The sequence below is a fragment of the Nesoenas mayeri genome (genome assembly GCF_963082525.1).
Source record: "Nesoenas mayeri genome assembly, chromosome: 7".
NCBI lineage: Eukaryota > Metazoa > Chordata > Aves > Columbiformes > Columbidae > Nesoenas > Nesoenas mayeri.
In genome coordinates, this window is record NC_137551.1 from 32,669,252 (window position 1) to 32,682,692 (window position 13,441).

The window sequence follows — 13,441 nt, forward strand, 5'->3', positions numbered from 1 at the left end:
CCAGGCGGCAGCCCCAGGACCAGGGAGACAATCCTCAAATCTCCAAAAGCCCCTACTGATTCTGGGTGCTCAGGTCAAGACGTCTCTTGAGCCTTTCAGGACATCAGTCTGTCTCAAAACAAGCAGCCAAAATCTCTGCTTCATAGATTTACAAATTCTTAAGGTCACAATGATCACCAAGGCAGGTGCACATAATATTTCAAATATACACCAACAAAACATTAAGCATAACCTAGCTATGATATGATAACAATAAGTTAACTTATAAGACTTAATTGTTACTTATACATTTAAAAGATGCAGAACTGTCCATGAAAATAAAACAGAGTAGTGAGAACCTTTGCTTTTAAGCTTCTTAATCAACCCCTACATTCCCTGTGTAACCTTCGCTCACCTTCAAAGGCATTTCTGTAAAACACTACAGAGGAAGAGAGGCATCCTGTGTTAAAATATTTCCTTCTGAAAGCACCAGCACGCAAATCACTGAATGCCTTTTCCTTCTTGTTTCTACAGTGCCCATCACTGGAAAAAGACCAGCATCCCCCGGCACCCATATCCTCCCTGTGAAGACCCCATGATGCAGCCAAGCTGTGTCAGCCTTGCTGTGCTGACTTAGCAGAACACAGCAAGACCTTAATCGATGAAGCATTCAAGGGTAGAAAAAGCACTAGGTCTAAGTAAGGGCCTGACACAGAGCCCATAGAAGTCAATGGGAGTCCTGTCATTCACACCTGTGGGCCAGAAGTGAACACAAGACCCTGCCTTTAACTACAACTGAAGTAATGTTATCCTGGCTGCTATGAACAGTAACATTCTTGGTTTGACTTCACAGCAACAACATGGTCCTTGGAGCACTTCTCTCTGTTTATATTTAAAGGGTTTTTCTCCTTAATCTGTTCTCAGCTTGTCTTGGGTGCCTGCCATGCCTTTATGAAATTTTAATTTGAAGCCCAAGTTAATTCACTCCAAACTTTGTTTTCATTAATTTTGACATGAAACCTTTCTCATCCCCTATAGCTTTTATTATACAAAGACAAGAAGGAGAACGGTACCCCCTTGTCAAAGTATAAGCCTGTCAGCAGAAATCCATGATCTGCCAGTTCTGCCCAGCTTCAAAACCTTAGCTGAACAGAGAAACTCTTTTCTTTTATTATTTTCCCAGCAGCAAATCCCTGTGTAGCCTGAAAGCAAGTTCATATAAAATCACATAGAACTGGAATGGGTTCAGGACATGAACAAGGGGGACAGATGGCAAAAGGGCCCTGAAGGGACTGTGTCCTGTAAAGGGATTGTGTCCTGTGCTCTGCATGGGCCTCCATAACACTGAACACATCTGACAAGTGCTGGCTAGGAGAGGCATGGATTTGAGAGATGATGACTCTGTCTAACTAAAAAAAATACCCTCTGGTAAGTACAGAAATAGCTTTACTAGCTTACATCTCCCATTTGCCTGTACTGTTTTGACCTAGTAAATGTGATAAAATACAAATTCTTCTGAAAAATTCCTTTTGGGAGAGACTGACACACTACCACCAATATCAGTGCAACTGCTACAATTCACACAGGCTGGAAATCTGATCCATCATGTAGCAATCACACCTTACTCCTTTGTTTTCCTATTTTTTTTCCTATCTTCCTCTGTTCTCACGCAGCATACCAAGCTCAAAAATCTTTGGTAATGAAGAATCTTTTGGCAAGTGACTTACACTGTGGTCCGATCTCTGTCCCTTATTGTAAGTCAGTCTTCAAACACTGATACTAGCAACAAATTCTAGGTCAAAAAATCAGAAGTGCTGTATCCAGTTGCTTTTCTATAAGTAAATTCATCGCTGTATTTCAGTACTTTGTATTCCCTTGAGTACTGAAAATAATTGATTATATTTCCTAAAGATGGCATCAAAAAGCATTTGCCAAAACTCTGGAATGCCTCAGACTAAAAGTCTCATTGCAGATCCAGTTATTTATCATTGCTTCAATTATGTAGCTAATTAAACACATAATTGTTTTCAACAAATTAAATTTAAAAAAACGATTCAACATGAAGCACTGATTTTAATTAAGCCAGAGAAACACTGCTGTGAAAATACTACACCTCTCCTAAAACACTCTCAATGACAAGGCAAGGCAACAGAGCTACCTGTGTGCTAAAATTCAAGTGTGTGCAAACATGTCTGCTGGATCAATGCCTAAACTAGCCTAATTACAGTAACCAGCAAAACAGTTTATAAAAGCAAACTGATGCTGGCTTGAAACATTTCAAGAGAGCAAAGACAACAAGAAATGGTAAGAAAACAGCCCTCATGGACAAAGCGAACCTAGGCACAAGAATCTAAAGAACTGAGTCAATAGAAGTACCCTGTGTAAATCCAGTTCCAATGGTGTCACTTGGGCTGTAACCATTGACAGGCGCTCTACTGCTCAGGTCTATCATCTGGTGCAGGCGGAGCTTTCGGCAGTAGATGGAGGCAGCCTCAGGCTCCAGGGCAATGATCAACTGCTCAGGATTTTCAGGAGATGCCATTCCTGCCTGCGAGAGAGAATCAATCAGAGAAGTGGGGTGGGAAATACTGCAGCCTATCAGACACTTAAGCAAGTGAACAAGCTTTTCCGTAGCTCGGGGTTTCATTTTAGGTCAGCCCTCTGAGTTCAACGCTATTTCCTAAAGGTCTTGATCTGGGAATCGTTCTGCCACAATGTACAGCACAACTTCACAGGCTGTAAGAGGGAAGTACGCATGCACTTACCATGCCAATGTCTAACTGAGCAGCTGTGTGCATGACAAGTGGAGAAAGGAAGAAAGTTGGTTTTAAACCTGTAATGAATGGCCTAAACCCTGAATTCCTGATTAACCCGTGAATCTACCTGCTCAGAGGGGCTGTAGTCTCCTTTAAGAAATGAAGGAATACCTTTGGCCTCCTCTCCCCACAAAGCTATTTTAAGTGTGCCTTTCTTTATATGCCAGATATACACAGTCCTTGCTGAAATGGGACTCCTCACACTGTGTAGCTTAGTAGAAATATACGATTCACTTTGCCAGTAATGCATCTTTTGACTCAAAACCAACATTTGCTATTTCAAAATCCATTGCTTTTAAGCACAGTCACTTTTATAACAATCTTCAAAATGCTCAGCATATTCAAGGACTCAAAATACAAAGGGGCAGGTTTCCTAAAATGTAACGAGAACAAGCCTAAAAATAATCTCACAGTATAAAAGCAACATTTGCCATTCTTTCTATTTTCTTTATAGATTTTCAGCCTCCAGACACACAGACTTTCACGAAGCCACAAGTTCTCATGTAACCGCATCTTTCTTAGAGCTGGGCTTCGAGAAAAATATCAAAGAGCAGTCGCTAAAACTGTGTTTTCATTCCTTTTGTTCTGTACTTCTCCCTACTGTACAACTTTCTGTTAAAACAGATAGAAATATCCTTCAACTCTTTCTGGCCAGCTTTTGGTTTACCTGCTGTTGTTAAGTGCCTGAGCACTAAATCATGCTAGCAAACAAGTAAATGAACATTTTTCTCATTCTATGGTCAGTATTCCAGCAAACCCTCACTTCAGCTCATACATGGGCACTGTGGTGGCTCCAACATGTCCCGAAAAGAAGGCAGACTTGCATGGAAAGACTGTGGACCAGGACTGGAATTTGGCTTCCTTTACACAGCCACCCTGTGGGAATTGCTGGCTAGTTTACACCTGCAGCTAGATACGGAAAGTAAGGCTTGTTGAAAAAGCAATACTGGGGTAAAACTTGGAGAAACAAAATTGTCCTTCACATTTACTGACTCCTTTTACCCTCTTCATTTTAATAAATAACAAAAACCATCTTTCATACAAAGCATCTTCCTTTAATAATGAAAAGGGAAAACTAACAACAAATAAATTCCAAAATAATAAAGTAAGAGTTAAACTAATCATGGTTGCTTATTATTTTGAAAGTATACCTCAAGACTGGAATTACGGTCACTTTATATCCTTTATTGCTGCTGGGCAAAATCCTGTGCTTCAGCACAGGTCCAAGCCAGACTCTCCTGCCATCACACCACTTGCATGCAACCATGTTGGCAGGTACAGGCTGGGGATCAAGTTCTTGCATTGTGCCATAGTATAAACCCAATCCTTCCTTCAGCTGCTCCGGATCATACCATAGTTTGGGTTGGAAAGGACCTTCAAAGCTCCCCCAGTGCCACCCCTGCCATGAGCAGGGACATCTTCACCCAGATCAGGTTGTTCAGAGCCCCGTCCAGCCTGGCCTGGGATGTCTCCAGGGATGGTTCATCCACCACCTCTCTGGGCAACCTGGGCCAGGCTCTCACCACCCTCAGCATAAAAAATTTCTTCTGCATGTCTAACCTCACTCTCTCCTCTTTTAGTTTGAAACTCTCACCCCTTGTCCTGTCACAACAGGGCCTGCTAAAACATCTGTCCCCATCTTTCTTATAGGCCCCTTTTAAGTACTGAAAAGCAGCAAAAAGGTCTCCTTGGAGCCTTCTCCAGGCTGAATAACCCCGACTCTCTTGATGTACTAGGCACAATCAGGGCTGGTTTCCTGCCAGCTTACTTAAACATCACTTATTGCCAGCTGAGCTCTTCTGCACACAAAGCTATAATTTGTTGCTTTTGAAAGGAAAACATTCAAGATACGAATCAATACTTGATCCCTGACAGATATTTATCTAATCTGCTAAAGAATTCAAAAAATGTATGGTCTCTGCACATGAACTATCTCAGCCCTTTACTGTTTTTGCCTTTGGAAAGTTTTTCCTAAAAGCCTAATCTGAATCTTTCTTGCTGCAATTTTAAGGCCAGCACCTCTTGCCCTATCCAGCAAGAGCACAGAGAACAAATAGAACAAATAGCTCCCTACTACCCTGCTGCAGCTTTCACATACATTAAAACCATTATCACATCCTGTGAGAGCTCTGAATCTGAGCAGCAAATGTAGGGGTTTTTAATGTCCAGTGATGTGGATGCTCAATCTGCTCCATGTACTGGGCATATGCTAGTAGCACAGACAAAGCAAATCCTACTCTTGAGTCTAACCTATGCACTAAGAGAGAAAATTATATTTTAGGGAAAAAATATAGTTTGTTGCTAAGGATATTAAAATCCAAAGGCTACATTATAAGGTATTTGCAGAGGTGATGAGAACTCAGTTACACATACAGAGAATACACTGAGGGGCAAAAAGATTGTATTAATTGCAAAGTCATCTGTTCTGGGGGCTATTTTGGTACAAATTTCCAAGGGTTCATCTAAAAGAAAACAGTAAACCATTAACAACAACATTTGCTTCCTCCCCTCCTCCAGCAGTAGTCTGTACCATGAACTTTTCACATTGCAGCCTGCATGTCAGGGGGGAAAGGCAGTGACCTGCAGTGGATGGACTCAGACCCATGTTCTCAGACCCTCCAAGTATAGCAGATGCTATTCTTGCTACTTTTTCTGTCTAGATATTATTTTAACATGCTCAAAATATCTCCTGAGGAAAACATTCAAGAGAAATGACAGTTTTTAACATTTCAAAGCACAGCTGATCCTAAAAGAATTTCATGAAGAAAACATTGGTATTTTTTTGTTAAGAAGGTTTTCTGACAGAGTTTGAAGGGCCAGTTGCAATGAAGAATGTGTTATTTCACATCATAAAAACAACATACAAAGAATCTTGTACAGTGAATGGTAGCAGACATCCAACATATATATCCAACATACATATATTTTTTTATACTTACATATATATGTATGGATCACTACTGACCCTATTTCATACTTTGTGTATGCAGTATTTCTACTCAGATCACAGGTAGCACACTACTGTACAAATATATATATCTACATATAGCATAGAGAAAATGGGGAGATGAGAAAGAAACATGAACACACACATACTGCTAGGGAGGAATGGAGCAATGAGGCTGCTTTAATACAAGCTCTCGGAAGATGAAGACTTGGGAGCCAGTACCTCTGTTGCATCACTACAGCCAAGGAGAAATGGACAGATGGGAAAAAAATATCAAGTGTGCAGAGAAAGAACAGTGAGAACAGCAGGAGGTCAACACAAAAAAGCGATGCACTCACTAAAAACATTAACTGTATAAGTTTGTGAATTTTCTATATTTTACATTTGTTCCTGTCTATCTGCCTCACTCCATGTCCTCACGCACTGCTGCCCAAGTAGTGCTGTAACTAAGATGAGAGACTCACAAGTTCACGGGACAGATCTAAACGATGTCTCTGTATTCAACACCATGTCATATAGATCATTCTGGCAGTGGGACAGATGTGTCACGTTGCTTTTGCCTAGGGGAGTTGTAGCTGGCTTCATAACAGAGCCATGTCTTGACTCGAGTCTGGTAAGGAGATTTTCTGCCATTTACTCCCTAGCAGCATAAACCCAGTCAGCACTTATGAAACACAAAGGTAGCACACAGCAGCTTTCCCAAAAACGCAAATGAGGAAAATCCATCATGGAATTACAAAAATCCTTTGAGCATCAGAAAGTTCTTAAAAAATGAGTTTATTTGCAGGATATTGTTGCACTTATCTACCTGGCAGAAGCAAAGAACACTATGAAAAGAACTATGCTAAAAGATTGCCCCAAACTCCCTTTGCTCATATGCCTGAGGACTAGGATTTAATGCTTTGACAAGAGAACTCTCAGATTTTCACTCACCCCAGTAAAACAGGTCTGTGAGCCAATGCATTGCTGCTCATTCACCAAGATGCACTGCTCACAGCAAACCTCAAAGTGCGTCAAAGCCTCACGTACTGGAGCACAAATAACTTTACCATCCAGATGCAGGTGAATTCTCAACCTGGCGCACTAGCTCTGCTTTACAGCCAGAGCTGTGTCACCAGACAAGAGCCACAGCTGACCACAAATGCACTCTTGATTCCCTGAACAGCATCCTATGCCAAGTGTTAGACTAATTCATCATTAGCAAATATTGAGGTCTGGAGTGCGGCTCAGTAAAGCAGTTTGAGCATTTCCAGAGAACTAAATGATCCTCACCACATGCAGAATCATCTTTACGACAGATTAAAAGATGCTACTTTTAAAACCCAGCCTCACATGCCATGATGCACTATGAAAAAAGCAACGTACTTTTTTTTTTTATTATTATAATGTACAGGGCCTTAAAGACAGCACTATAGTACAATATTCCACACAGTTTGAGCTTTTTTAAAAGGCAATAAAAGCCACGACGTAGACCTAGATGACAAGCTCCCATCTCTGAAAGCCACCACATTTAGAAGTGTCAGCATTTAGTGCCACTCTACATAATATTATAAACTCAGAATCTTCCTTACGGCAAAAAAACAGTGAAAATACATCTTAACACAGCCTCTGAAAAAGGTCCAAAAAATAAGAGAAATGGCTAAAAGTCAGTACATACTAGAAATAATGGAGGTGCAAAGGAGCACTGCACAGATTAGGGTTAATCAGATCTGTGATGGCAGTTTGGTCTTGATCTCTGTTTCACTAGAGTCTCGAGTCAGGGTCAGAGCAAACTGCAGCTGGGTCTACTTCAGTTCTAACGCTCACGTTAACTTGCAGTATGGTGCTGTTCACCACTGCAAGAGGAGCACAGAGCCCACTCTTGACACCTCAATTCCCCTTTGGTCCAGGGACCCACTTTTTACCCATTTAGTAACATTTGATACATCACTTTCAGGGTCAAATGTAACAAGTAAGTTATTCCAATGTATATTCACAAATTTTAAATAGTGCATTTTCTCTGGTTAAGAGCTGTGCTTACACTCAGAAGTGAATTTTACTTTCTGTTGCACTATTAACCAGTAAGATGATCCTGGCAGATTCTGTATTCCTTACTAGCTCAGATTACCAATCTGTAAAATATGTATACTAGTGCCTTTGTCCTTTATACACTGAAAGCCACCAAAGGAAAACATTTTGTAAACTAAATATAGAGTAACATAGTATATTACTTTCATGGCAGTTAAATTTGATCTTTCAGAAAGAAAAACAAACCAAGAATGAGGTCTGATTGGATGAATTCTAGTTTGCTGCTTTGATAAACTCTGTAGGCAAATAAGACCTGGTTCAGTACTGCCTCAGTGCCATAGGCACTGCATTCACAAATTCACATTTCCAGATACAAAAATGTAGCATAAATAGACTACATAAATAAACGTGCAAGAGAAGAACCACCTTCATCAGACAGTTGGAAAAACAAGGCATAGAGACTAAAAGCCTTGGTTAATGCTGCACAGAAACCCACAATAAGGCAGGAATTCCACAATCCCAGAACTCTAGTTCAGTGTCCCAGTCAAACGCTCCTCTTCACCAAACAGCAAGCTTCAACTTCTGCATGAGACACCTAACAAGTGCAAAAAGCTTCAGCACCAGCTACATCCCAGCCTCGGGGGCCCATTCTGCTTTGCAGTTTGCCACCTCCACCAACTACATTACTTTAATCACCTCTGAAGCAACACTGCAGATGAGATGAGTGGAATGATCCATTCTTCTGAGTGGCAGGAAGAACCTTTTAAACTTGTTCTACCACTGAAGCCACCTTTGTAGGCACCAGTGATAAATTTTAAAAGTTGGATTCCATGAAATAGCTCTGTAAAGATAATGTAGTTCATTAAGAAACAAAGCCCTGCAGGACAACATAATTCATCCAAGAAAACAGAAGCTGTGAATTAACATTAACATTTTTTTATTTTCCGATATATTTATTATAATTAGTAACAATAAGAAAGCCATGATTGCAAGTTAAGCACCGCACAGCCTCCATGAAGAAAGTATTGTGCGACTGAATCAAGGCAACACAAAACAGCAGTTGGAAATTAAGTGCATTGTGGAATTTACACTGTTTAAACTAATCAGTTCATTGTGTCAAGGGATTCATGATAACACCATCAGTTAGTGCCTTGGTAAGTGAGCTCTTCTCTAATCCTCTCCTTTTTTCACTAGCTAGCACTTTCTCCAGTTCTATGGCATCAAACTGGGATCTCACAAATAAACAACTGACATCTAATTACAGAGGCAGAGCATGCCAGGAAAGAAGATGAGCAACATGGGAAAGGACTCTCAGCATTATCACAAAGAGGCACATAAGGGGGAACTGGGTTGGCAGGGAGTGGGGCTAGTGGATATCACAAAGCTGCATGAAAAGCACAGCACATGCAGTTTTGCTACATCTTAAGTCTTGAGACTTCAGAAGCCTTCACAAAAAAGTTTGAAAATCACTATGCCTTCATGTACTTTCATGCTCTGCTGTTAGTCTTCGGAGTGATGAAGAGTACCACAGTACAATAAGCATAGTGAATAAACAGAACAGAGTGAGGTCAGACAGCCCATTTAGCTCAGTCCACTTATCAGTTCAAAGACAGGTTCTTAAAACTGCTCAACAGCCACAAAACAAACAGAATTTTCAAAGGCACCCAGGTTCCTCTTAGAGACCATGTGAAGAGGCTGGGTTTGCCAAAGGCAAGAGGAAGAGCTGCTGGGTGCTCCCCTCCTTTGGAATATTCATCCTCAGGATTTAAGAGCCTAGACAAAAACCAAGAATTTTCCTTCTTTTTTAAAATCTAGTCACGACAATGCTCGGGTGGTGGTTGATCCTGCAAAGACTTGACATTTACACTGTCACAGAAGTACTTTCTGCTTTACAGAACCATGAGTTTTTTGCTTTCTTTTAAACAACATTCGCTATACATACATGCATATATATAACACACATACATAAATGCATACATTCTCACACTGTTGTGTCCTGTTGAGATAAAATCAAGTTTGTGGCATAGGCTGTCCTTCATCCTATTCTGATCAGGTGCCACTGATGATATTTTGCATTTCACAAGTGAGAACATAGTGGATAATTATCACAGCTGCAGAATTCCTTCAGTGTCAGCTTCCCCATCTGTACAGTTAAATGACAGGACAAAGACACCCATCTTTCTGCAAGAAAACTGCTTAAGAGAGCATAAATGAAATCTCAGACTACAGTGAAATACTAGTAACTATATTTTGTAGACAAAGGAAACATATATTTTGAATTATGACAAGTGGAAGGCAAGGGGGCACAAAACTGGAAGTTAAGAGACCCCTGTAACAATTTTCATATATTCACTTTGCACTAGCATAAGTGATTAAATAACAGGAATGTCAATACAAGGATGAACCCCAGTGTAAAAGTGAGCCTTTAAATTGTCCTTAGGATTTGGAGTTTATCCCAAGACATGTCTCTGAGACCCCAAGTATCTTGCCTTCTGCCACGATGAAGTAGATACTGTTACTATACATTTTACATAATTTTCCTTGCTTTTAAAATACCAGAGTGTAGGCTTTGCAGTGCTTTTTGAATTTCCAGGCTCACCTATACCAGCAGCTCATACAAAGTAACTAATCCACAGATAATAAACAGTCTTCCCACAGGCTTCCCGTAGGCTGCACTTAGTGCTGCTCACACTTCAAAGGCAGAACTCTCAAGCTATGAACTCCCGTAAAGAGAGTTTGTAAGTGAAATGATAGATGACAATAATAACGTACTTCACACTTGCATCTATATAGCTGGTTTGGTTAATTTCACGAGACAAGATATAAATTAATTCCAGGTAATAGTGACGCTAGTTCCCATTTAAGAGTTTGCGCATGAACATCTGTGTTGAAGGGGCAAGAGATTTAGATTAGCATTTTATTTATAATTAGACTTAGTTTTATGGTGGAAAAAACTCTTGGATAGCAACTTCAAAAAGCTAGGATGAAAATATGTAATCATTGTGTAAACTATTATTAATTCCAAAGAAACCACTAGAATCACAGCCCTCTACTACAGCACTTACACTGAGAAATAACAAAGATGTGAGTACTCATGACTGCTAAATTCCATGAGTAATGGCTACAGAACGAGCTCTGTAAAAGTTCTAAAATGAAGACTCTTGCACCCCTCAGTTCAAGAGGGATATGAAGAAAGTGGAGAGGGTTCAAGCAGGGCTACCAGGGAAGATGTTTGGTAAGGAGAGCCTGAGGGAGCTGGGTTTGTTTAGTCTGGTAAAGAGGCAGCCAAGAAGCAACGTAATAGGTGCCTGCAGCTATCTGAAGGGCAGTTACAAAGACAGCAGAGTACAACTGTTCTCAGTCTTTCCAGGAGATATAACAAGGGGCAACAGCCACATATTGCAGCTTGTAAAGTTCCAATTGGGTATTATGAAAACCTCTTTTTACTAGGAAGGTGATGTAGCACTGGAACAGCTGCTCAGAAGAGGCATCTCTGTCCTTGGAGATTCTTAGCTGAACAAAGCCACTGCTGACCAGGTGTTGGCAATAACCCTGCTTTGAGTGGAAGGTCAGAGTAGATGATCCCCAAACACTTCCAATGAATACATCCATGATTCTAAAATGGTGCAGATATTATACACTAAGAAAGACCAGAACTGCTGGTAGGAATCTTTCCCAAACACCAAAGACTTACACACTTTCTCATTCCTTGTCTTTGTGAATGCCATGTCAAATTCTTGCCTGTATGAGCGAGAGGAAGCCCATCGTGTCTGACAGTTTGACAGCAGTACCAGACTCACCATAACAAGCCTCCAGTTAGTCAGGGCCTCACAGGTTTCCCTATGGAGTTCAGCCATCTTTGCAATTAGAACTTCTATTTAAGTGTCTTGAGATCAAAAGGAAACATTTGTCACTGTATCCTTTTCTTTTTTAATCTGAAAACTACACTTCTAAAATCTGAAAATATAAAGAGCATGACAGTCCTAAGCAGCCATTTAGCCTTAAACACCAGCCCATCCTTCACTTTACAAAGTGGTCCAATATATGGAAAGCAATTAGTTTAATGCATCAAGGATGCATAAGTTGAGTTTACTACTTTAATACAATCTGCACCAAAAAAACCCACAAAAATCTGCCTCAGTCCAATGTCTTAATTCATTTTCCTATGTTTGGTTATAGAGAAAAAATGGTTTTCTGCTTAAAAATGCGAGAATAAAATAGCAGACCTAGATTTGAAGCTCAATTCTTTTGCATTCAGCTTTGCTACAAGCTTCCCATATAACATTTTGCAAGTTACTTAGACCAAACTTTGTGAAACAGTTCACTAAAGCAAAGGTATCAATTTCTAGTAATCAGCTCAATATCGAGGTTTACAATGGAGCTGTTGCTGAAGTTTGCTGGGATGAGGCGTGCTTGGATTCTGAATAACCACACTGGCTATCAGTCATGTACATACCTGATCTTGCTACTCAGCAAGCTGCTTTGGACCAAAGCAGAACTGATTTGGTATTTCATTTCTGTTTACTAACCTATCAATAAAGCTTCTCCTATGATAAGAAAAAAAGTGCAGTTTGTAACACTGCTCACTCCTAATGGCTGTTGAGAAATGATGGCATTATCCCATTCTGAAAAGCAAGAAGATAAACAGGGCATCTGGAACTGTAATGAAGTGCGACTTTCACTTTCAGCACACTCTGAATAATGAATTTTGTGGAGCTGCATTGGCTACAGTCAGAACTGCAACATCTGTGTGGTCACTGATTAGATGAACCAATTTGTTATAGATGACTAGGCTGTCTTATTAAGATAAATGCCTTTGCTAAGCATGGTCAGACTGCCTAAATTTATTCTTCCTGGGGTTGCTGTTACAAAGCTAAGAGTACGGATTGCTTTACTAGTGCATTACTATACTTTATATTTTATACATTATTTTTATAACCTATTATTTGTATTTTCAACCTGAACTTGAAATTATTTGGGACTGTAAGCACTGTTTGATTCTATTATTAAAACCCATACTCATCGGGTCTTCCGGATTTTGTATTATAATTTCCCTTTTTTAATTTATAAAACAATAAAACTTACTAAATATAACATATAATACAAACCTTTGAAACTCCTAAAATGCATAATGTCATCCAGAGAAGGAAGAGCAGCAGATAATCTCAAGGGCTTCTGAGCTCTGTGCTCAGGGAAACAAGGCTCTCCTGTGCAGTACGAGCAATGAGAGCACAGAGAATCTGAAATATTGTCAAATCCCTACATGTGACACTAACAGAATTGCAGAACATTGAAAGAATACAGTATTCACTACATAAGTGATACCAGGATTAACATTATACTTCTAGTCCACATGCTAAAGTACGTAAGGTTTCCTGCAGAAAACAATGCTGTCAAAAAGGGCTTCTTCCTGTCTAGCTTTCCAAAATATCATCCTCTCTCAGTCAGAGAAGTCCTTTAATTGGTTTGTCTTAGTTCAAAAACCCCAGAAAGTTTATAATTTCAAACTGTACTGTGACAGCCCTGACAGGTGAATGCCAGCCTACCCTAAACCTAGCAGACACATTCTATGACTCAAAGAAAAAGGTCCTTGGGACAATCTTGAACTATTTTACAACTGTCACGCTGCCCACACAGAAGACCGCCCAGAAATGTGTACAAGCTGTTTATTCTAAACTTATGCTCTCACTGA

General features: G+C 40.1%; 1 protein-coding gene across 1 annotated transcript in view; it reads right to left on the minus strand.

The window, feature by feature from the left end:
- HSPA12A (heat shock protein family A (Hsp70) member 12A) overlaps nt 1–13,441 on the minus strand; it is a gene marked incomplete at both ends in the record, with an annotated part of 47,818 nt that overhangs the window by 5,820 nt on the left and 28,557 nt on the right. The window contains one exon of the mRNA XM_080348267.1: nt 2,356–2,527. Coding sequence (XP_080204393.1) covers nt 2,356–2,527 — 172 coding nt within the window. The remainder of the gene's footprint in view (nt 1–2,355; nt 2,528–13,441) is intronic.